The sequence below is a fragment of the Sciurus carolinensis genome, chromosome 2, assembly GCF_902686445.1.
Source record: "Sciurus carolinensis chromosome 2, mSciCar1.2, whole genome shotgun sequence".
Lineage (NCBI taxonomy): Eukaryota > Metazoa > Chordata > Mammalia > Rodentia > Sciuridae > Sciurus > Sciurus carolinensis.
Window position 1 is genome coordinate 17400198 of NC_062214.1, and position 23548 is coordinate 17423745.

The 23548-nt window shown below is 55.1% G+C and overlaps 1 protein-coding gene across 5 annotated transcripts; it reads right to left on the reverse strand.

The window, feature by feature from the left end:
* Window positions 1-399: 399 nt before the first annotated feature.
* Window positions 400-17357, reverse strand: Lpin3 (lipin 3). 5 transcript variants are annotated; one of them, XM_047541312.1, is made up of 20 exons: window positions 17228-17357; window positions 13054-13451; window positions 11900-11995; window positions 10710-10978; window positions 10436-10516; window positions 9559-9679; window positions 9048-9396; window positions 8216-8315; window positions 7922-8082; window positions 7490-7583; window positions 7328-7397; window positions 5652-5744; window positions 5510-5553; window positions 4725-4863; window positions 3465-3613; window positions 3166-3252; window positions 2574-2726; window positions 2278-2392; window positions 2089-2192; window positions 400-1924 (listed from the first exon to the last, which is right to left on the reverse strand). In XM_047541312.1, the coding sequence occupies exons 2-20, from the start codon at window positions 13243-13245 to the stop codon at window positions 1780-1782; spliced, it is 2562 nt and encodes an 853-aa protein (XP_047397268.1). In that variant the 5' UTR covers window positions 13246-13451; window positions 17228-17357; the 3' UTR covers window positions 400-1779. The 5 variants fall into 5 exon arrangements, with proteins under 5 accessions (XP_047397268.1, XP_047397267.1, XP_047397266.1 ...); XM_047541311.1 differs by having other exon boundaries at window positions 2278-2473; XM_047541310.1 differs by having other exon boundaries at window positions 9048-9679.
* Window positions 17358-23548: the final 6191 nt, after the last annotated feature.

Genomic DNA, 23548 nt, shown 5'->3' on the forward strand with positions numbered 1-23548 from the left:
TGGTTCAGCTCTGCACAGCTGTCCCAGCCATCAAAAGCCAGTGCTGCACAAACTGGACAGTCCAGGATAGTGGTCAGGGCAAGGCTATCATGCCTCACGGCCAGGCTCACAGCACACATTCCACAGTCTGCAGCTTGTTCTTCTGCAGAGTTAGCAACTGTGTGACGTTGGGCCCATTCTCAGACAGGGCCTGTCCACAGTTCCCTCTGCCTGCCAGGGGCAGCAGCAGCTCTTGGGGGCTTCTGTCACTAGTTGTCTTCCTCGGGAAGGCGATGCCCACTGGAACCGTGTCACAGCTGCAGAGTCCCAGAGGCTGTTTCTGAACCAAGGACTGGAGGCTAGCAGGAGTTTCCAACTCCCCACGTCCTTCAGGACAGAACAGCCACACAGAGATGCGACCTAGCGTTTTCTTTATTGCTTTTGCTTCTCCCTTAAGGTGAGGCACAGGCAGCTGTAGACTCCCAGAGGGAAGAATTGGATCCAGGAAATCTCTTTGGAGACCATATCCCAATTTATCCCTTCTTCCCCCAAAGAAGCTTCTAGAGCACTATGGTGCCCATAGGGTCCTCTTCCTTCCAGCTGGTGGAAAATTTTTCCCCCAGGTCAGTACCTCTCAGCCTAGAGTGGCCTTCATGTATGTCAGGGCCTGAAGGAAGCCAGACCCTGAGAGGCAGGCCATAGCTGGAGGACAAGGGGTCCAGACCAGCCCCCCATCCTGCCAAATGTTCTGAAGTGGTGAGAAATTCCAAGGACAATTGGAAAAAGCAAGTGGCCCTCGGGCCTGTACACTTCCCAGAGACTCTGGTGCCTGTCTGTTGAGGTGCCTGGACTCAGTTTCCCCCACAGTAGCATGGGCCTGTGCTGTTTGCAGGTCCCCATAGCCCTGCCTTCTGGTTTCTGGACATTCAGTGCTATGCCCTCCTCTCTGGCACGGCTGGAGGAGGGCAGATTCTGAATTAAAGCTTTTAGCCAGTGTAAGGTGCTTTCTTCAAAGACTGTGAGCCTCGCATCCCACAGTGCATCAGGCAAGCGCTCACTCAGCAGCTGTGCACTGAACTGACCGAGGGAGGCCAGGGCAGGGTGGTCAGCAAACTCCATCTCCCATGGCCTCAGGAAAAGGGCTAAGAGGACCAGGGCCATGCAGGAGGTGGGCTTGGGGCAAGCAGGAGCCACGCTCCCTCGGCCCTTCCGTAGCCCCTGAATCCCCTTTCCCTGACTTCAGAGGCACCGGGGAGCATCCGGGCCTGGGACTGAGATACTGGGTACCAGTGAGGGGAAGCACTGATACCTGGCTCAAGAGCTGTGGGCAGGAGCAGGGTCGTGTAAAAGTCTGGGTTTGGAGGGTCCAGTCTAGGCCCCTGGAAGGGGCTGGAGGAGCCCTGTGCTCTTTCCAGATGCCACTCAACCACCCCCCGCTGTTGCTGACCCCCCCAACCTTCCCTGTGCATGCAGGCCTCAAGTCTCATTGGGGCCTCCCTCTTCTCTCTGTCCTATCAGGAGTTGAGGCAAGGGCTAAGGGTAGCAGGAAGAGGCATATCAAGGGCACAGAGAAGACAGGAAAGGCTTAGGTGAGAAACATCTGACTGCCCCAGGTCAGGGCCATGCTGAAGGCTGAGGAGCTGCCCCACCCCCTGCAGCTCAGAGAGGAGGCGGGGCCTCTGGTTGCCAGTCCACCTGCAGCCCTCTTCTCCCCCACAGCACGGAGCTTCCAACCCCCACACCCCCAGATACCCTGTCGGTCCTGGGCCGGGCCAGGGAGGTGGGGCCTCCAGAGCAGGTTCAGGCAAGGGTGTCAAGGTCCACAGCAGGCAGAGGCTCCCGCCAGTAGCAGAAGCTGCTGTACTCAGGGTTGGCCAGGTCTGTGCGGGCACCACGAGCCACAGGCGGGAAGAGGAGCTCCACCACCTCACCGAGCCGCTCGTACCTGTGGGCAGGACAGGGCGGGCGTGGAGCTGAGCTGGGCGGGCCTCAGCAGTGGGGGCTCAGCGTCCCACCCAGGGTCCCACTGGGGAGGAGGTAAAATTGGGGCCAAGGGAGAGGCCAAGGCCCAGAAGGTGGCAGGGGAGGGGCGTGCTGGCGGGGGCTCACGTGGACTTGTGGTTCTTCATGAGCTCCTGGATGAGCTCTCCCCGCGGGTTGACTGTGAAGATGCGGGAATCAGGTAGGCCCACCTGCCGGTAGGCAAAAACATCCTGTGGAGGACAAGGAGGACGAGGGCAGTGGAACTGAGGCCCCTGGGGCTGGGGGGGGCCTCGGCCCTGGGAGGGACACACTCACATTGGGCCTGTTCCCAAAGGCAGCATAGAAGGGTTGTCCGTGGGGCAGAAACAGCTGCTGGACGTCACTCAGGCAGGCGACCTTGAACACCTCTGGCTTCTTCTCGATTACCTCCCTGGGACAGCCATGTCCACGGGCAGGGAAGGAGGCCCAGGAGGGGCAGAAACCAGAGGGGCAGGGGCAGGTGATGTGGGGTCTGACCCAGCCCCAGCCAACACCCATGACTGAATGCTGGTCTGGGTGGCACCTTCCCCTCCCCGAAAGACAGTGGGCTTGCTTTAGGTAGGGGTGGTTACCTGTGGAGGGCCGAGAAGAGGCTGCTGGGAGATAGCAGGATGGGGCCCGGAGGGAGGCCACGGCCACCCTCGCTCACCCACTTCAGGTAGCCCTTGGTAAGGTCAGCCATGCCGATGGCCCGTGCTGAGCAATACAGGAATTTGTACCCATTTCTGGGGGGTGGAGGACAAGGTGGCACAGAGCCATCAGAAACTAGTCACTCCCATCAGTCCTGTTGGCCTCAGCCAGTCCAGCCCAGCCCGACCCTGGGGCTCAGGCCTGCACACCCAGAGATCTCTGCAGAGGCCGGTGGGAGGACTTAGGGAGAATGGCTACTAGGCCAGGGCTGAGAGAAGTGGCCTCAGCAGCTGTCCTAGCTAGAAAGAACATGGACATAGTCCTCAGGCCCAGTGGACCAGGATGGAGGGCTTACCCCCAGCCTGAGGCCAGCAGGTAGACAGCTCACCCAGAGGAAGGTCTCAGTGCTCCATGGACCTGCCAATCTGCCTCCCTTGTGGGCCCCATTGATTCCCACACCTGGCTTCCCGGGGCAGAGGTCAGGATGGCCTAGGACATCCTTTCACTCCGCCTTCGCCCCAACCCGGCACTCACAGGTGGATTTTGTGGTAGAGACTGGTGATGCCCTGATGTGTCCAGTCTTTCCCCAGCTGGGGCAGAATGTGGCCCAGAGCATCTGACCTACAGCCAGAGAAGAAGGGTCACTGAGGCTGTCCCACATGGCCCTCCTCTTCCAGGGATATAACCCAGTGGGCCCAGCCCCCAGCCTCAGGATGGCCTACCAGGAAAAGAGGGCCTCCCACACTGTCCCCCACGCGCTGTGCAGACCCAGCTGAGTCCCCAGGCCCTCCCTCCCCACCCCCTGGCCCACCCCCTGGCCGGCTGGGCCTCACTTGGTGATGGTGCCATCAATGTCAGAGATGACCACCTTGTCGTCCCATTTCCACAGGTAGATGGTGGCCTTGCAGCGGCAAGTGCCCTGGTACTGGGTGGTCACGCTGAAGACCACATCATTGGCACCTTCGTGAAGGTTCAGGCGCCACTAGGGCCAGGTAAAGGGGGTACATTGTGATCCAACACAGTCAGGCACTGTCCACCCGCTCCCCATGGGCTGCTCATTCTCCTCTTCCTCCCAGCTCAGAGACCCTTCCTGAAGACCGCCACACACAGACACATGCACATGGGCAGGGGATGCTCATGCTGGCGAGGGCCCTGCCCCGTGCTGACCTCCCTTTACTCTCCGAGATGAATTTCAGACAAGTCATCCTCAGGTCAAGGGTCAGCCCAAGTTGGGACTGCTTTTGGCAGGGAGAAACCCCAATCCATAGATGGGGTCCTGTGGGGATCTTCACAGGAAGCCTAATGTACCTAACTCAAGATTCCCCTAAAGAGAGATGCAGGCCAGCCAGGCACACTCCTGTAATCCCAGCCACCCTGGAGGCTGAGTCAGGAGGATCACAAGGTCAAAGCCAGCCTCAGCAATTTAGCGAGGCCCTAAGCAACTTAGTGAGGCCCTGTCTCCAAATAAAAAATCCAAAGGTCTGAGCATGTGGCTCAGGGTTAAGTGCCTCTGGGTTCAATCCCTGGTACAGCCCCCTCAAAAAAAAAAAAAAAAAAAAAAAGATAAAAAAGACCCAGGCCTATATGTGATCCTCTGAGAAAAATGGAGGCAGCTGTTCACCAAAGCCAGTTGGCTGACCCTGAGAGCCTGTGAGCCCACACAAGGCTGGTCAGAATCTCCTAGATACCTCCTGACCATGGAGCCACACACACAGAAGAACATGTCCCTACTACTGGAGCCACCACTTATGAGCTCGGGGACCATGTGACTTGAAGGACTGGTGTTGCCAAAATCCCAAGGGCTTTTATCAGCATCTGATTCCATTAATGTGGCTTCCAAAGGCAAACCCAGAACCAGCCAGGTCACTGCAGGTAGATAACTCAGGAGGACACAGGACTTTTCCAATCAGAGCATCCCATAGAAAAATGGGCTGGCATGGGAAGAAGTGAGTTCCTGCCTCTGGCCTTTAGGAAGGCTGCCCAGCAGATGGATTCTGGCCTTTGGTGACCAGTCTCAGCTCAGCTGTGAGACTCCGGGACAGAATTAGCTGAGCCCTGCTCCTGCTAAGAACACAGGGCGTGCACCTACTTACCAGCTGATCAGAAGAGAGGCGGAGGGATTTCTTGTAGGTGAGCATGCAGGCTGGAGTGGAGGGTGGTGGAGCGGGCACCTCGAGGATCACAGGGCTGTCTGGGGCATCGTCCTCACTGCTCAGGACTCCAGTCTTCTCCCTGCAGGCAGCGAGGGCACTCAGGCCACCTCCCCCATGCAGAGGTGCTTCCCTAAGTAGGTGCTCACTCTTGGCCCAGGCCACCAGCAGCCTGGAACCTGTCCCTGTCACTCCTGAGGCTGCACCTCCTCTAGGTGTCACCTGTGTGGGGTGGAGACAGACACCTGGGTGATGACTGGCAGTGTCCACCCTAGCCGGGGAGCAGAGCTGGGCCCAGCCTCAGTGCGTCTCCCCTGCCAGGATGCAGGGCCTGTTCTGGAGAAGCTTACGTGCACCTAGTGTGTCTTGGGGCTTATTCCGAGGCCCCCTTCTTTGGCTTCAACCAGCCCAACCTCAGGAGGCTGAGTCCCATCAGAGGTGAAAAAAGGAGGCCAGACCAGCCAGCCCCTGTGGGCTAGGGGAGAGAGGGGCTTCACCCCTCTTTAATATCACAGTCCCTTGTCTGAGCACCTGTTCCAGCCCTGCCACTTCCTGGCTGAGGGATATGTGATGTGTCTCAAGGTCCCAGTTTTCCCATCTGTGAAGTGGGAGCATGTCTCAGGAAAAACAAGTGCTTGGGGAGGGACAACCACAGCCAGGGAGGGGCACTGCCCCCGCCCCCGCAGGCCCCAGCCCCAGCTGCACAGCCACCAGCAGGTCCAACTCACCCCTGCTGCTTCCTGGCTGTGGTTTTCTCCCTCTGGGCACTGCGCTGTGGGAAGAGCATCCATCAGTGAAGCGCCTCCTGCCCTGCGCTGACCCCGCCTCTTGCCCTGTGCTGGCCCCGCCTCCTGAACCGTGACCACCTACCTCCTCCGCTGGGAAGTCCCTGCGGCGCCAGGAAAACCACCACCGCCCACCCTTCCGGGGCATCTTCTCCTTCTCCAGCTTGTCCACCGTACTCTGTGGGCAGATAAAAACCATGGCAGTTCTTCCTGTACCCCGCAAACCTTCCTTACATTGCCCTTGGGACCCCCGCGAGCCCAGAGCCTGGGCCACCTCTTAAGCAAGGTGCTGTCAACATCTGGAAGCCGAGGAACCGTGTTCTCCCTCTGGAGAAGCCATGACTCATGGAGCTACGTGTAGCAAGCTAAGGGCCATTTCTATCCCCCAGCCTGTATCCAGCCCAACCTCGGCCTGCCCTCCAAATCTTGTGAGTCAGTCCCCTTACGAGAGTATCAGAAGGGAGAGCTGCTTTGGGAGCTTCTCAAGAACTGGCACTTCACAGGTGATGCTACCAAGTGGCAGCAGGAAGGGCAGTCTACAGCCGGAACACCCTTCCACCTCCAAGATGGACACAGGTGACCTCCTGAGGTCAGTGACCCTATCCCATGAATATCCTCCTTATCTGTCTCTTCCCATCACTGTCTAATTGGGAAAAAATGACCTGGTTAGATCTGTGCTAGTTCTGTGGGCCCAGATCTAGGCCCACCAGACACATTAGCATCTTACAGATGCAGACCAGGGAACCCAATGAGGACGACATGTTGGACCAACTACAGTACCCCTTCCACTGGGAACAGGCTCATGGTGGCGGTGGTGGGGTATTTCAGGGGCATCTGTCTGGGTAAGGCAAAGAGAACCAATTTAGGGAGTGACTCTCTTCCTTCTCGTAGACTCTGGGTGCTAGCTCAGCCCCGGAGCCAGCCCAAGGATGGAGCCGAGTGTCACCAAAGGGAAGCACCAGCTATCGACATCTGGTTGGAAATGCTCTTTGGATGAGCCTAACTGAACCAAGGACAATCCCAGATGGGCAGAGGTACAGGTGCTCGCTGGACTGCTCAGGAGGGAATGTCCTCTGACAGCAAGGGCAGGCGGCCCAGGAGGGAGGAGGTTCTGGGAAGGAATGAAGAGGCTGGGTCCCTTCCGAACTCCAGGCATCTGTACCTGCTGTTCCCTCCCCAACCTGCTTGAGCCCCACTCATCCTCCAGTCTGCCCGGGTGCGCCTGCTCAGCAGCCCTGCATTGGAGTACCCTGGGCCTCTCCTTTCCAGCACTCAGTTGAATTTTATATTCATCTGGTGATTGTTTTATGCACTCCATCTTCCTAGAGGATGGGGACAGTTCCTACTTGATTCATGACGATGCCCAGTCCGGGCCTGGTCCCCCTAGCACTCAACATATGTGCTGATCCAGTCCAGCTTGGAGGGGAAGAAGAAAAGGGGGCTCCCCATCACCCAAACCTCATCTTTCAGATCCCAAATCCTCCTGTCCAAGGCAAGTCCCAGTCGAGGTATCTGTCCGAAATTTATCCCCCTCTGGTTTGCCCTGAGCTCCTCTGAAGTAACGTCCAAACCCAGTGGGATCCAGCCTTGCTCAGGAACCTGGGAAGGCGGGACAAGGCCTGGGGGACCTCTGTCTCCTCTCTCAGAGGGGGTCTTGCAGTCAGTAGCCACAGGCTCCCAGGTCCATCCCTGCTCACCCTCCACTTCCTTGCCAGGGCTTCCTGTCCCCAAGCTATGGTTCCACTGTGTCCTAACCATTACCTCAGGCAAGTTCTTCTGAAAGGCTTGCAGGGAAAGGATCATGGGGGCAGCCACGGCCCAATTATAGTGCCTGGAGAGACAGAATGGGTGTTGAGGCTGTGGCAGTCTCGGGGTCATGGAAAGTGGAACCTCGGGCCACCAGCAGCATCCCCTGCCACTTACTTCCCATTGATTTTCACCACTAGGTTCGGGTCATCCAGGAGTCCGGGATTTTTAGTGAGGTCCTGGTAGGAGACCACATGCTGGTTGAACTTCTCTGGGCACAGAGGTGGAGAGTGAGGGGTGAGGCTGGCACATGCCATGTGCCCCACTGCCCACATGACTCCCCGTGCCCTACCGCATACCTCCCACCAGTCGGCTCTGACCTGTAGGGCTCCTCCCCACCTGACCCCACCCCGGGAATCAAGAGAGAAGTCAGGGCTGGGCGTCCAGCCTCTGCCTTACAGGCCTTAGGAGCACCCAGCCCCTGCTGATCAGGGCACAGCCTGACCTAGTCTCACACCTCTGCTGCCCCACCCGAGGACTCTTCTGCCCTCTCCTGTCCTCTGGGATCTGTGCTAATCCGCAGGAGGGTCAGGTTGTGGGTGAACATACCCAGGGGGATATCCCGGCTATCAGCGAGTCCACCGCAGAGGGACAGCGTCACTGCGTCCACGGAGTCCAGAGTGGATTCTGGCACATGTTTGGGGTTAGAGTTCCCCAGGAGCTTCTGGCTGCTGGGTTCACTCCACCTCCTGGCTCCCAGCCCACAGTCACTGGGGGTGAAGGGTCAGAGTGACATAAATGCAAGGAAGGGTGACGTGGGTTCCCATACCTCCCTATTGACAGTAGATCTGTGGCCCCACAGGTCCCAGTCCCAAGACACCCTGGCACCCAGCTCCCAGGCACCTATGGGGGAAGTAAAGGGCTGCATTCTCAGAGTTCAGGGAGGGCAAGTCTTCCAGGTAGATGTCACTGGGGCCCAGATGCTGGCTTCTCTTCAGGGAGCCTGAGGGCAGAGGAAGGACCCTGAACATGGCTCAGTAATGAGTAGTGTGCCCCTTGCCTGTGACCAGCCTAAGAACTTCCCGTGATGGCAGAACTGTCCCACGTTTGTACTGTCCAATATGGTGGCCCCTAGCCAGGCACAGGTGGCTGCTGAGTACACTTTAAGGTGGGGCTAGTGTGACAGACAAACAGAAGTTTAGATTTTGTTTCATTTTAATTTAATGTAAAAAAGCCATTTATAAGCCAGTGGCTACTGATTTGGACAGTGCAGGCTGAGTGTCTTCCTGCCACTCCCGGTAAATCCCAGCTTGGGAGCAGAGACTGGTCGGGCTCTTCTTGTCCCCTAGCCCACCCTCTCCCCCAGCTCGCTCAAAGCTCCAGCTGTCCTTGCTCCCGACACGAAACCTCTCTCCTGCCTCGGCCCCCCATCCAGGCTGTTCCCTCTGTCTAGAACTCTCCTCCCCTGCTCTTCACAGGGGTGGGGCTTGATCTCCAGCGGCTCCAGAGTCACCAGCTCAGAGAGGCCCTCCCTGCCCTGGTTCCCACCAGTGCTCTGCTGGGTAGCCCACGTCACCCTTCCTTCTGTGTGTGCATCCACCTCCCGCACTGCACGGTGAGCCCCGGGAGGGCCGGGGCCACAGTGCCCGCTCACCTGGGCTCAGAAAGTCCCTGTGGTCCCAGAGCCCACCTGGGGTAACATGAGGCCAGGGCTAGGGGTCCCGCCAGCACCCACCTTTCCCTCCGGAGGCCTCTGGCTGCCCGGCGGGAACGGGACCCTCCAGCGTGGCCCAGCTCCAGGATCTGGAGGCAGGAGGGAGGCCTGCTTCCCTGGAGCGCTGGGTCTTGGGATCCTCACTCTCTGGGGTGGGGAGAGACGGAGCCACCAGAGCCCCTGTCCATGGGGACTCCACATCAGGCTGAAGCAGGCCAGCCCCAGCCCCTGTTTGCAGGATTGGGGATCCAGAAGGGTCCACGGCAGCCACGGAAGGGCAGGAGGTGCTGGGAACTTCCTGAAGAGGAGGGGTTGCCGCGGCACCACCTGGAGGGACCACCGAGGACTCGGGCCACCCAGCTTTGGCCACCTTCAGGCAAACAAACATGGGAAGATATGGGCTGGTGCAGGGCCTGCCTTTCATGCCCCAGAAAGCCTGGGGGAAGTGGCCCGAATCTGTCATCCCAATCCCACTCCACAGGGCCAAGGAGCCCCTGAAAGGCAGGGAGTGGGGCGACATGGAGGAACTTACCTTAGGCAACCGCCCCCAGGCCCACTGCATGTGGGACTCAGCCCTCAGGGGACTAGGCTCTGGGGCCCGCAGCTCCAGCTCAGAGTCACTCTTGGGGGACGCTAACCCCTCTGGTAAGAGGCTGCAGGAAACAAGTACTCAGAGACCCGCACCCCCATCCATCTGCCACCCTGTCACTCAGTCTAGCCCCAAGAAAAGTATCCGCAACACACTTGTGCCTCTGTTGAATCCAGAAGATAGGAAGAAATGTCAAGTCTAAGTCATCCCAATCCTACACGTAGATAAAGCACTCCTACAAACCAATCAGAAGAAGGAATTCCAGTTTTTATTCTTGTGGTGCTGGGGACTGAACCCAGGGCGAGCTAGGCAGGCGCTCCCTCACCGAGCTCCAGCCTCAGCCCTGTTTTCTTACATTTGATTTTGCTAAGTTGCCCTGCTGGGCCTGGAACTCACAGTCTTTCTGCCTCAGAGCAGCTGGGATTTCAGGCACATGCCACTGCACCTGGCTAGAAACCCAATTAAAAAAAAAAAAAGCAAAATACCAGGAGGAGGGCAAGATGTGAGTGTTTATTGGGTACTGGGTTTCCTGTCTTGGTGATAGAAAGTTCTAGAACTAGGCAGTAGTGACAGCCGTGCAGCACTGCAGAGGGACTTACTGCACTGAGCTGTGTACTCTGGATCGACGAAAATGGTAAATTTTATGTTATTCTTTTTTACCATGATTTTTTAAGCTGGCGGAAGACTTGGACAATTTGACAGAGAAATACAAATGGCCATTAAACACACGAAATGGATTCTGTGTCTTTAGTCATCATAAAGGCATCAATTGAAACCTCTGGGCCTAGAATCCCAACCTGCAGCCCAGTCAGACACTTACTTAGCCTGTGGGGAGCACTCGCCATCAGAGTAGGGGTAGAAGTCTTTGGGTTGTGGTGAGGATTCCCCTTCCAACTGAACGCTGCGGAGGGATGACAGAGAATTGTTGCCTGAGAGAGTAGGACACCCCAAGCAGGACATGAAAGCCTGGACCTCAGGGTGCCCAGAGAGGTCAAGGAACTTAGCCAGAGTCACACAGCATCAGCAGAAGTAAAAAGCATTTGAACCCCAGGTTGGTGTCCCCACACTCCCAGCTTCCTCTGGTCTCTACACACCCTGGGGGCTCTGGCCTTGGCTTTTCCAGCAGGGACAGCTCACTCTCAGTGCCTGCCTCTAGTTCCTCAGAACTAGAATCTGCTGCCACTGCATCCTCCTTCCGCCTGGGTTTCCTCCTGCGACGCCTCTTCTTCCGCCCAGCAGAGGCTGTGCTCACGATGACAAGGTCCTCAGGCTCATTCGCTGTGCCATGCAGGGAGTTGGAGGGTAAACCCGACAGGCCCCCCCAAGGGATGGGTGAGGTACACAGGCGGGGAGGCACGTCTTCCTGCGGAGCAGAGCAGGGGCAGAGCTGAGGGGACCTGGGCCAGGTGGGGGTGTCCTCACCACCCCTCATCCGGAGCTCTGCCTGGGGCCCTGGCCCTGCAGGTGGAGATGGCAGCAGCTGCGGCTGACCACAAAGGTCGGTGATAGAGGTAGAGTGGCCCCAATCCCAGCGGATCAGGAAGAGAGCTGGGTCTTAGACCTGTGCCAAGTCTGTTACAGTGGACACCTACTGCTCCTCTAGGACTCGGCCGGAAACCATCTCCTCCAGGAAGCCTGCCTTGACTACCCTCAACCCCAGTTCCAACCCCCTTCACTGCAGTGACCACACAGCCCCAGCATTGCTTTATGTGTCTCCCACACTAGTCTGGAACTTTCTTTCAGGGTAGGGGTCATCCCTTGTCTGAGTCTGCTGCATAGTGACTGGTATACAGTAGGAGCTCAACTAAAGTTTGTCCAGTTCTCACAGTTTAGCCTCCTCCCTGGGCTGTGCTGGGCCCCGCCCCCTCATGCAAATGCCCCTCTTGTTCCTCCACCCAGTCCCGTGTCCAGCTGCCCGGCGCCAGCACCAGACCCAGAACAAGCGGGACCCTGTGCTTTCTGGGCCCCCAGCTGTTTTCCAGTGCCCTCCTCCCCTGCTGGCCAGAGAAGGCCTTGTCTGCGTCCCTCAGGGGCCCAGCTCAGGGGACCCTCCCCTGAGACCTTCCCCAACTTCCTGGGAATGAGAGTCAGCGCAGCTGGCGCCTCTCTCTGGGCTCTGACAGCGCATCACCAGGGCCCCAGGCCAGCCTCAAGGGACGCCCCTGCATCAGACCTCAGCCAATGGGGAGCTCCCAAGGGCGGGGTCAGTGACGGGTCCCAGGGCCCCACCCAGAGGGGCACCACCAAGGTACAAGGCAGGAACCAGGAGAAAGGCAACTCTCACCTCATCGCTGTCCAGCTCCTGGACAAAGAAGGCCTCCCCGCTGTCCCCCAGCTTCATGTGCAAGTCCACTGGCTCCCCGTTGATCTCGATGTCCACCTGTAATGGGGCGTGGTGGGCCAGGGATGCCCGGTCCACACTGCAGGCCCTTGTGCCCACACTCCGGTCCACAGGGGACATGGCTCCTTGCTGCCCGAGCTCTGCACAGGCAGGAGCTCTCCCCACCCCCTGACCTTGGTATGCCTGGATGCTGTTTATCACTTGGTTTTCATGTTCCTCTCTCTCCCACACCCCGCAAGTACAGGGTGGCAGTGTCCCAGCCCCCAGGTTGTTGACTGCACGAACAATGATGAGAATTCCCACCCGCTGGGCCTTCCCATGGTGTTTTGTGAAGATCTCACTAATTGTCACAACAAACCCTGGCAGGAGCTCCTATCATTATCTCCACTTTATGGATGAGGAAACTGAGGCTTAGGGGTTTAAGTAATTTGTGAGGAAGTGGCCTCCCAGCCAGTGAGTCTAGAAACCCAAATACTCTGCGTCCACAACCCGGCTTCTCAACCTCTGAGGTGCACTGTCCCCCACGGGTCACACTTCCTGGTCAGCATTCTGTAAAGTTCGTGGCTGGCACATCAAGAAGGGGATTTGGGTCCCCTGGGTGCTAACTCAACTTTCTACCAAGTTCTCCTGAGCCCTGTGAAGAACGTGGGTTTACTAAGGTGCAGGAACTAACCTCCGAGAGGAGCCATATACCTGGCCCCGAGAAAGCATTTTTACTTCCTGTTTACTCTCCCAAGCCATCACTAGGCAGATAAGATCATGTACATGTGTACCAGCGAGAGACGGGGCTGGGAGACAGAGAGGATTTAGCAAGAACACAAGTGAGTTCTTTGCAAGCTAGAGCCAGGCCTGATGGGGGGCTGCAAACCCACAGTCTGCCTCGCTGAGCTTTTTCCATAAGAAAAATCATCCCAGACCAAAACCCCCCAAGCCAACCCCAAAACCTTCGATGAAAACACAGAAGAAGGGAAGTCTGTCCAGAGGCTGGATCCCCACCTAAGGGAGGCCTGGGTCCTCTCCTGGGCCTGCAGTGGATGCCCCGTCTTAAAACCACCCTCCCCACCACAGCGGCCACCTTGGTGGCACAGAGCGCTCACCACCTTCTCCCGGGACCGCAGGACGCCCAGCTTGCCAAACCGCACGTGGAAGGGCGAGCACCGCAAGGAGCCGTCCGCCTGCTTCACCACCAGCACGTCGATGCTGCCGCTCAGCGTGGCGGGGTTCAGGCCGCGATAGAGCTCCCTCATCGTCCCGAACACTGTCCCGGCCACCTGCCCCACGTAGTTCATGGCTGGTGCTGGCAGAGAGGCAGTGCTGTGGACAAAGGGCCCCTCGGTGGGGAAGCTCCTGCAGCTGACCGCCCAGATGCCTCTGAGCCGGCACACCTCTGCACAGACGCGACAGTGGGCGATGGGAGACGCTCCTTGGCGCGTCTAGCAACCTGCTGCGGGATCCCTGGACAGCTGGCTCCTTTCTCAACTGCCGAGCTCCACATCTGTTAAAAACAAGGGCACGGGGTAAGACAATACTGGGTGCCAGGGCCTCTAAATGCCGTGACTCATGATAATGGCCAATGGCCATGCGGCTCAATAGGCATGGCTCATTTAGTCTTCACAACAACCCTGAGTGGCTGGCAGAGCGGGTGTTATTATTCCTGTTTATGGATGAGCCACATGAGGATCAGAGAGGTGGAGTGACCTGTCCAGGGTCTCACACCTATTAAGGAAAGGACCTGGCTTTGAGCTGTGTCATGAACCACAGGGATGGTCCAACCATGAAAACAGGGCAGGGTGGGAACGGGGGCCTCATAGTAAATCAGGACCAGGCCCTACTGGGTAATGACAACTGTCTCAAAGGAAGTGGGAAGGAGGGGGTCTCTCTTTATCTGTCTGAGAAATGGGTTCATCTGTCTTGCTGCCTCCTGGTCCTAGGTGTTAGAAGGGGCATTTTTTGGCCATTGTGGCTGCCTTATGGGGGACCAGGGGTAGGAACACCTCAGGTTCCTGAGACTCTTCTTAGCCTTATTTCTGGAGCCAGGTACCCAAGGTAAGGTTTCCCCTATAGCTGAGGCCTTAAGGCTATAAATTTCAAATTCCTTCCCACTTCCCTACTGGGATGCCCATCCATGGACCACCCTGCAGTTCAGGCCCAAGCCTGAGCCCAGAGTCTCCAGATCGTAGTTCTCAGTCCCCAGCTCCAAACCAGGACTTGGCCAGGTAGGCCCTCAGATCTATATTCAGGCTCTGGGCCAAAGCTGCTCCTTCTCCCAGCCAGACTGGTCCCTCCAGCTCTCCCACATCAGGCCGGGCTGAGTGAAGCAGGAGCAGGAGGCTGTAGCAACAGTGGAGAAAAGCCAGGGCTATAATGAGAGCCATCTCCAGGCTGGCATGCTGTCCACCCTAGCAGTGTCAGCTGAGCAGCCCTGCCTTGCTGGTCAGGCCAGTGACCTGCTGCCCACCTCTGGCTGTCAGGACCCAGACTGTCTCACCTCCACAGGCACCTGCCTCTCTTAGACCCTGCACCAGAACCTCAGCCACACAAGACCACCCCTCAAAAAAGCTAAGTGACTGGTCTTAGCTCTATTAAGCCAATAGGGCATAAATTGTGTGTGTGTGTGTGTGTGTGTGTGTGTGTGTGTGTGTAGGAGAGTGATGACTCATATCCAGATCTAACTCATACCGTGGGCTCCTTCCAGTCCTTGGTCCCAACACGACACTGTAGTTGTCTGGAGAGGGTGACCCAGCCCATGGCTACCTTTGCATAGTCTGTAATGCCCTGTACTCAAAATGTGGTCCACGGACCAGCAGCATCAGCATCACCTGGGCATGTTAGAAACGTAAAAACCTGGACCCAGCTCATCCCTCCTAAGTTCCCGTTTGCATTTTAACAAGATCCCCAGGCAGTGCCTGTACCCTTTAGTGTTGGAGAACTACTTAGTACCCGCGGTCCACAGCCTGCTCTTGGAAGAGCCTGAACGACAGGACCCTGCCTGACAGCATGGCTCGGGTAACGCTGCTGTCCTGCCTGTCCTGGGTTGGCAGACCAAGCCGTGGATTCCCTCAGTCTACGTCAGAGCTTCGCAAACATGAGGCCCAGTTGGAACTGCTTAAGCCGAAATGGGGTAAAAACGAAACTCTCTGGATCCCTAACATGTCATTTAAATTCAATAACTATTTTATCTGCAAGGCACCTGCCCTGTGGTAGGTGAAAAGTTCCACACTGATTTCTTCCTAACACTAAACTCTGTGACTCTAGGTCTGGGGAGAGAGACAGATGGACGTGGACAGATATCTATCTGATGACAGGGCTCTAGACCAATGAGCCCCGGAAGTCCTAACAGGGAGGACTCAGAAGCTTGCAGAAGTAAAGAGAAAGCCTGGGAGGGCCAGGGCAGGGGTGGGGACAAAGGTCTGGCCAGCTGGAGGCCCATGCCTGAGCTATCCTTGTCCTGCGGAAGACAAAAGAGCTGGAATGGAAAGGAGGTGGCAGTTCAGCTTATTCTAGAAGTTTCTCAACTTCAGCAAGACTGCCATTTGGGGCCAGGAATTCTTTGTTGTAGGGAACTGTGCATTGTAGGATATTGAGCAGCATCCCAGCCTCTACCCGTTAGATACTAGTATCATCTCCTCTCCCCAGCTCCAGGTTGTGGCAACAAAATTCTCTCCAGAAGAGGATCTGGGGTTCAGGCCCAATTGTTCAATGTCTCCTGGGGGAGAAAAATCACCCCACGGAGAAGAACTGATATAGTAGAAAAGAGCTGAATGGCAGAAATAGGCCCCCGGGGGACACCTGGATACTCCTTGGATCCGCCCATGGAGTATTCTCAGGCAGTTACTTGCTGGCCTCAGTTTCCCTTCTGTGAAATAGGCCTCAATTCAGACCCCTCTCAGTTTGAATGTCATGGGTATCTAGAATTCTCTCCACTGTTTTCCCCCATCTCACCAGAGGATGCTCCCCACATCTGCCTGTTTGGTATCTTGGGGGCCTCCTGTGAGCCAAGCCCTAGTTCCTCCTTTCTGCCTATATCCATCATGAAGGTACCTTCTTTCCCTAGGGCCCAGCTCTGCCTCCATGGTCTTCTCCAGACAAGGAGCTCTGCTTGGCTCCCCTATCAACTAACATGTCTAAAATCAACCGCCTCATCCTCGTTCCCTGGAAGCCTGGTCGGCTGAGTGCCTTTCAGGGCTCATTGATACTCCTCTGGTCCAAGTCCTCTGAATCCTATCCCCAGGAGGTCCTGTTCATCCAGTCCCCCTTCCTTCTCCTGCTGTCCTAGGCCAAGGCTTTATTACCAGACGTCCTGATCATGGACATTATGGTAAGGGACCCTACTGCCTGGGTTCTAATCTCCATTCTGGCACTTATTAGCTGCGGTTTTGGGCAAGTCACTTCATTTTCTGAGTCAGTTTCAGCCTTTGAAATGGGGATAATATCAGGTATGTGTCAGTAATTGATAGATAATTTGTGTAAAGCTCTGTTGCGCAATAAATGCCCACACATGTCACCTAGCAGAAGCAGCAGCATCTTTTTTTGGCATCACGACAGTCCCACTCACCCAGGCTGGTCCTGGGGGCACTGTAGGAGGTCAGTCTCTGATGCACTGCTTGCAGGTAAAAGCTATGACATATTAACTTGTTATTCAAGTCCCCACTATTTGTAAAAGGAGCAGGTGGGCCCAAAGCAGGCCTCACAGGGTGCCTTAACCAAGCCTCAGGTCCCACTCTGGGCATATCAACAGGCCTTGCCAGCTAGCCAACAACTCTACTACAGGGACGCCAGGAACAAGCTGCCCTTGGTCTGAGCTCCAGTCTCCGGGGCTCCCAGATTTGGGTTGTGGGAGGGTGACGTTCTCCACCCAGGGCCAGAGGGAGTAGCACTTCTATGGCTCTAGAAGAGAGGAAGCATCGCCCCAGCTTCCTAGATTGCCTCCAGTCTCAAGGCAGGCTGGACAAGCGTCAGACCCTGCTTTGCTTGCAACTGAGGATACTGGGTACCAGAGAGCATGGGCCCATCCCCAAGGTCACAGTCAGCCTGGGCAAAGCTGGGCCCATTTTAGAATCTCCTCTCCAGATTCCATGTTCGAGTTATTTAAGGAGCCCTTCCAGCGGGAGGGAAGAAGTGAGGCCTGATCCTCCACCCCTGCGCTCCCATCCAGGGGCTAGAAGTGGACTACAGGTCGCAAACATAAAGGAAGAAGGTCGGATGGCAGAGGAGAAGGACAGCTTGGGAGGGGAGAGGGACATCTCTTTCCCGGCCCAGATTGGGCCCTACCTGGGAAGCTGCTCACTAGACCTGCTGGACCCGGAGCCGCCGCCTCTACCTGTCCACAGGTTCAACAGGTAAGTGTCCTCTGTCGGTATTCACTTGGCGCTTCCGCCTCCTCCAGGAAAGGAGATCCCGGCTCCACCCCTTCCACCAACCGGGTGCGGCCTTGCCCAGGCTCCACCCCATCCCCAAAAGACCCCGCCCCGCCCCGTCTCCCCGCCCCAGGGCGCCCTTTCTCCCGAAGAGGCTGGGGCGGGGCCAGACGTCGGGATCCGAGCCACTCGGACTGCGCGGCGCGGCCCCGCCCCACGCCCTGGGGTTGCTGGCTGGAGCGTCCCTGGGGTCAGCCACTTGCACAACCGCCGGGAGCGGCGCAAAAGCGGGAACTTTGGAATCGAGCTGACCTAGGTAGTTCTGGCTTTTCTTTCAGCTCGCTCTGTGACCTTAGGCAAATTCTTTCCCTAGTCTGAGCCCGTTTCCTGCTTTGTCGAAGCGAAAAGTCACCTTGCAGGATTTTCGACATTACAAGAAATGACTTTGTGAGGTGCCTGGCTGCCTGGAGCTCAAATTTCCCGTGCTGGGGCAGCTTCCCCTGACTGCTCCCCACCCGCCACACCCTCAGTTTAGACAGGGCCCTACTGTCATATGCTTATATAGGCCACAATTGTAAAATTTCATATTGGCTTGAATGACTATTTGATTAATGTCAGGGGTGTGTGTGTGTGTGTGTGTGTGTGTGTGTGTGCACAGCGCTCGGTGCTGGGGCTTGCTCTCCAGGCCAGCGCTCTGTCACTAATCTTCACTCTTAGCCTCGAATGTCTGCCTCTCTATTTAAATCTGAAATTCATGAGAGCTTGCCACGTTTATACTTACACCCCAACAATCAGTACAGTTCCTGATACACAGGCAATGCCTGCTGCTACTTTTCCATTCATTCCGTACACCCGTCGAAGGGCAGTGGGCTCAATACCGCCACTGGCCAGCAGAGGGCAGACGGCGATCGGTCTTCTCAGCAGCCGAGCTCGCTTTCCCCTTGCAGGCGCCGCTTGAGGTAGACAGGTGAGCCCAGATGAGTGCCCAGCTGGGCTCAGGTCCAGAAGATCTGCGGGTTCTTGCGCCACCCGCGAGGTCCGGGACAGGGAACCGCTTAACCCTTTCACACCTGTGTTTCGTGGGCTTGCCTGAATCAAAGACCTCTAGGACAACCTGTGAGTATGTATGACCCTTGCAAAGAAAATGCCCTGAAAAGTGTCAGGTGGCGAAGGACTTTAAAGAGCAAGAGCACTGAGGAAAGACTTAGAGGGGTGGGACCGAAATGGCAAAAAGGCAGGTGTAGAAAAGTACCGCGCGGTGAGAAGTGCAAGGCTGAAGCCACTATTCTGTGACCTAAGGTGACAGAACTTATTTGAAAGTTGACTTCATTTTATTTAATATCAGCCCTGAACCCAGGCAGTGTCTGGCCGCTATCTCAGAAGAGCCCTTGCGGGAGCAGAGCAACCTCAAGGTGGCCAGAGAGTCATGTCAAGCCGTAAAGATGTCCCTGGCAGCATTATATATAATCATTGCATATGACAGAAAAACGTTGGTCACATCAGGAATTTCTCAAAGGAATCTGAGAAAGAAAAAGGAAGGAAAGTTTACAGTTTGGGGCTACACATGCTAATCTACCTTTGTTTGCTAATTCACTTTTTTTGAGCCTCCGTTTCATCTGCAAAATAGTATAAAACTTACCTTGCGGAAAATTTTTAAATATCTTTTTAGATGTTGATAGATCTTTATTTTACTCATTTATTTATATGTGGTTCCAAGAATCAGACCCAGTGCCTCACACATGCTAGGCAAGTGCTCTACCACTGAGCCGCAACCCCAGCTCTGCCTTGCAAAATTTTCTTGTGAGAATTTACAGGGTACACGAAATCAGTGATTCTCGATCTTGACTGTACTTTGGAATCACTGTGCCCTTGTAAAAGAAGGATGCACAGGCTACTGGGATTTTAAAAACTCCCAGGTGGTTGTATGTACAGCCAAGATAACCACTGAACTAACTAAAGTGCTGAACATAGTACAGGGCACACAGTACCCTGTACTATGTAGTATGTGTATCATGTTTAAAAAAATCTTTCAGAGGCAAGGTTTCATTGAGTTGCCCAGTCTGGCCTAGGCTCAGGTAGGCCACATTGCCACTATATTGTTTTTGTTTTCCTTTTTCATGACTGGAATTTGAACTCAGGAATGCTCTACCACTGAGCTATACCCCCAGCCCTTTTAAAATTTTATTTTGAAACAGGGTCTTGCCAAATTGCTCAGGTTGACCTTGAACTTGCCATCCTTTTGTCTCAGCCTTCCCAGTAGCTGGGAGTACAGGCATGCACCGCCACACCTGGCTGTTCACATTTTTAAAGATGGAGCAAAATTTTCATTGTTCTTTGTTGGAGAAAAAAAAAAAAAGTTGCTATAAAAGTTGTTGCAGAAATTGGATTTCCGACAGGCTTGTTTTCGGAACTGTGAATCATCTGGGATTTGGTAATTATGGAGGGAGGGTGAGGGGTACAGAGAGGCAACCTCTGGTAGTATGACTTGTCCTAACGCCCAGCTGAGCTGAAGGAGGTAGTGACTGTCCTGTTCTAGCTTGTAGTTTATATCACCGTCTCTGAGCGTGTGTCATGGGTGCTGTGTTTGCTCATTTCTGGGGTTAAGGGTAGAGAACATTCCACCCCCTCCCTGGGTACACATACTAGGTCAGCCTGTACCACCAGTAGTTTCTGGTTTCTTATTAATCCTAGAGCAGAGTGGCACATCCTTCTTTATGGAATTTGGTAGCCTGTGTTCATTCATGGATCAGGGATTATTTACTGTGCCCTGCTACTTTTTTTCTGGGTGACCCCGGCACGAGGTGAGTGGACCCACTCACCCAGGCCTGCAGCTGTGATCTTGTGTCATGAGCAGTAAGACTGGCTGCCAGGGGAGCTCCTCAGCCCCTCCTGGTGGCCTCGTTAAAGGTAGGAACAGACACAATGGAACATGGGTTGGTTCTCCCTAGCAAAGGAGGCTTGGGCGCTAGGGGATAGTCAACTGGCACTGGGCCAGGATAGTCAGATTTAGCAAATAAAAACAAAGGATACCAGTTACATTTGAATTTCAGATACATGACAAATATTTTTCAGTATAAGTATGTCCCATGTAATATCTGGGACATACTGATACTAACTAACTGATTAGGTTATTCATCTGAAATTCAACTGGATAACTGACATTTAACTGGATATCTTTTATTTTTTATTTGTTAAAATGGGCAACCCTATGTCTGGTCAAACAGCCAACTCTCCAGCACATGGAAATTGCTGCTGGGAATGGCTTCTTGCCCACTGTCACCACATTTGGTTTCCATCTGTCACTGCCCAGCTCCAGAACTATACATGGCTCCCAGCTGCTTCCACAGTACAGCTGGGACTCTGTGGCTGCTTGCTGGGCCTCAGCCCAGCTGACCTGCTTGGACCCTTTCCCCCTCTTCTCCTTGTCCATGTTTTCCCTACCTGGCATGTCTCCTGTCCACTCCCAGGAGCAATGGCTAATGCTAACTGAGCACCTATTGGGTGTAGGCACCACACCGAGTTCGTCATCTGCCTTGTCTCATTGAATTCTCACCACAGAGGGGATAGTAATTAGCCCATTTTACCAATGAAAAGACAGATACTCTAAAAGAAGTGTTTTATTTTATTTTTTGCAGTGCTGGGGATCAAACGCAGGCCCTCACGAATGGTAGGTGAGTGCTCTATCACTGAGCTGCTTTCCTAACCTTGATAGTGATTCTTCAAGTGTGGTCCCTGGACCAGCAGCAGGAGCACCCAGGACCTAGTTAGGAATGCAAATTCTCAGGCCCCACCTCCCACCTCGGGGAATCAGAAACCCTGGGGGCGGGGCCAGCAGTCTGTATTTTAATAAGCCCCCTCCAGTCCTTCCCCAGCACCCTCAGGTGATTCTGAGGCTCACTCTGGTTTGAGAACTGCTGCTCTAAGAGATGAAGGGACTTTGAGTCTCCCACTGGAACAGAGGTAAAGAGCGCAGCAGAGGCAGTCAGGTAGGTGGTTTATGGTTTTACCGATACTACGTCTGCGCCAGGCACTGGACAGGCTGGACGTGCCAAAGGGACCCCACGCTCTCCGTAACTGGGAAGAAGGAGAAAAACAGATGCCAATCAGACAATTGTGATGCAAGACGATGAGGAATGAGGTGGAGTCAAATCCAGGAGCCCACAGGTTTTCCCAAGTAGAGATCTAAGCCTGAAAATGTTTAGTTGGAACAAAGACAGGTGGGGACAGTGCTGCAGGTGTAGGGACCAGTTTGTGGGAAGGCAGTGCCCAGCCATCTGGAAGTAGTTCAGTAATGGAGAGGGCAGTGAAGAGAGGTGGGGGAAGGTTAAGTTCCCTGACCTCAGAGCAAAGGAAGAAGCCTAGTGAGTACTGGAGAAAAAGCCCTCTGGCTTCCAGATGAAGCAAGCGCTTGGGGAGATAGAGGGTGGGGGGCGAGGAGAGCCCACAGGGTGCCAGGCCTTCCTTCTCCCTAAAGTCAGAAGAGCATCGACCCTCAGGCATCTGCAGAGAATCAACCCTCACTTGCACCCATGTGCAGCTGAGCGTGTTCTGAGGCTGGAACCGCAGGGTGGAAACGGGCACCTCCCCGCTAGAGGAGCGTTGGAGCTGCAGCAGCAGTCTGGTCCTGGGTCCCCTGCTGGAAAGTCCGGCCCTGGGCTTCTGGCCTGTTTGCTTTTGCTGTAGCAGTCCTCTTCTCCCATAGTGACCTGCCCTCCGGCCAGGCGATGTGCTTTTAGCGACTGACCCCGATGTGATCAGGGATCTCCTGGCTGGAGGGCGGGAGACTTCTGTTGCCATCCCCCATTCCAACAAAGCCTTTGGGAGAGCTCTAACTCACCCTGGTCAGGTTGTCTGGCAGTGTGGGCTTGGACTGGGCAGTTCCAGACTCCAAAACACCCTTCCCATCCTTCTCAGAAAGACATCAGATTGCTGAGTCTTTTTGGAACTTGTTTGTGCCTTCTAGTCTAGAAAGGAATACTGAAAGATCATTAACCACCCTATAAAGAGCATTCTGTGTCCTGAAGATTCCTTCGGGACTTACCACATGCCCCATGGACTGACCCTCAGCAAGGGGACTTCCTATTATTATTCCCCATGTGTGGACCATGTTTCATTATGCTTTACAACTCAACGAGGGCCTAGCATGGTGCCCTCCACTTGCATAGATGTGCAAAAATGTTAGGGAAGATCCATTTATGCTGGGCTGTGTACTATTGTAGCCAGGGTTTGCACAGGAGGGAGACAGGCAGGGCTGGTGGGTAGAAGTGGTCAGTGAAGGCATGGTGCTGTAGAGAGAAAACGAATGCAAAGAGAGAGATCTCCCTGGCCTTGAACGTGGGGCACAGCCTTGGTCACTGGGCTAAACCACGGACAGGAATCCATGCTTTGGGAGCAGAGTATAAATTGCGTGATCGCATGGCATCATATCCTTCATGCTGCATTGCATGTTTTGAAAGGCACAACTATCTTTCCCAAAATACTTCTGGGCTCCTTTGATTTTTCCCAAAGTCTTCTCTTAACTCTTATTTAAATTGTTCTGAAACTTCTGCCCTATCACTGTCCTTTTCCAACCTCATATTGCCAGATCTCATCTGTCAATGCTTTGTGCAATTCTAGCTGTTCTCCAATGTCACTTTCATTGGCTTCATAAAATTCTACCTCTTTGGCAAGATTTGCAGTTTTATTTTACACTCTACTTGCATTGTATAGTTAGAGGTCAAAGCCATCTGACAGCAGGATGCTATTAAAACTGAAGTCAGTTCCCATTATGTCTCTGCTCAAGACCCTCCAGTGGCTCCCAGGTGCCCCTCTCACAGCCCCCACTTCCCATCCTCCTCTCCAACTGGGCCCCCTTGTGCTCTGCAGCCAGGCTCACCTGCCTCCTCTGTACTGGTGATCCTCCCCCTAGGACGGCCTTTCCCCCAGACACCCTGGTGGCTGGCTCCTGGCTCCTGGCCCACCTTCTCCGTGCAGTCTACCCTGCCTACTCTGGGCCACCTTGCCCTGCTCTGGTCTTTTCCAGCAGCACTTGGCACTTCCTCACTTGCTGTCTGATTTACTTCTTGATGATGTCTGGTGTGTGTCTGTCTCCCCCACCAGAATGCAGGCCTGTGAGGAGCAGGCGCTTGATCTGTCCTCACTGACCTATCCCAAGACCCGTGTCTGGCGCACAATAAGTCTCCAGTAAAGATCAGTCAATGGATAGTCACATCTTGGATGACCTGGCCTCCACCTT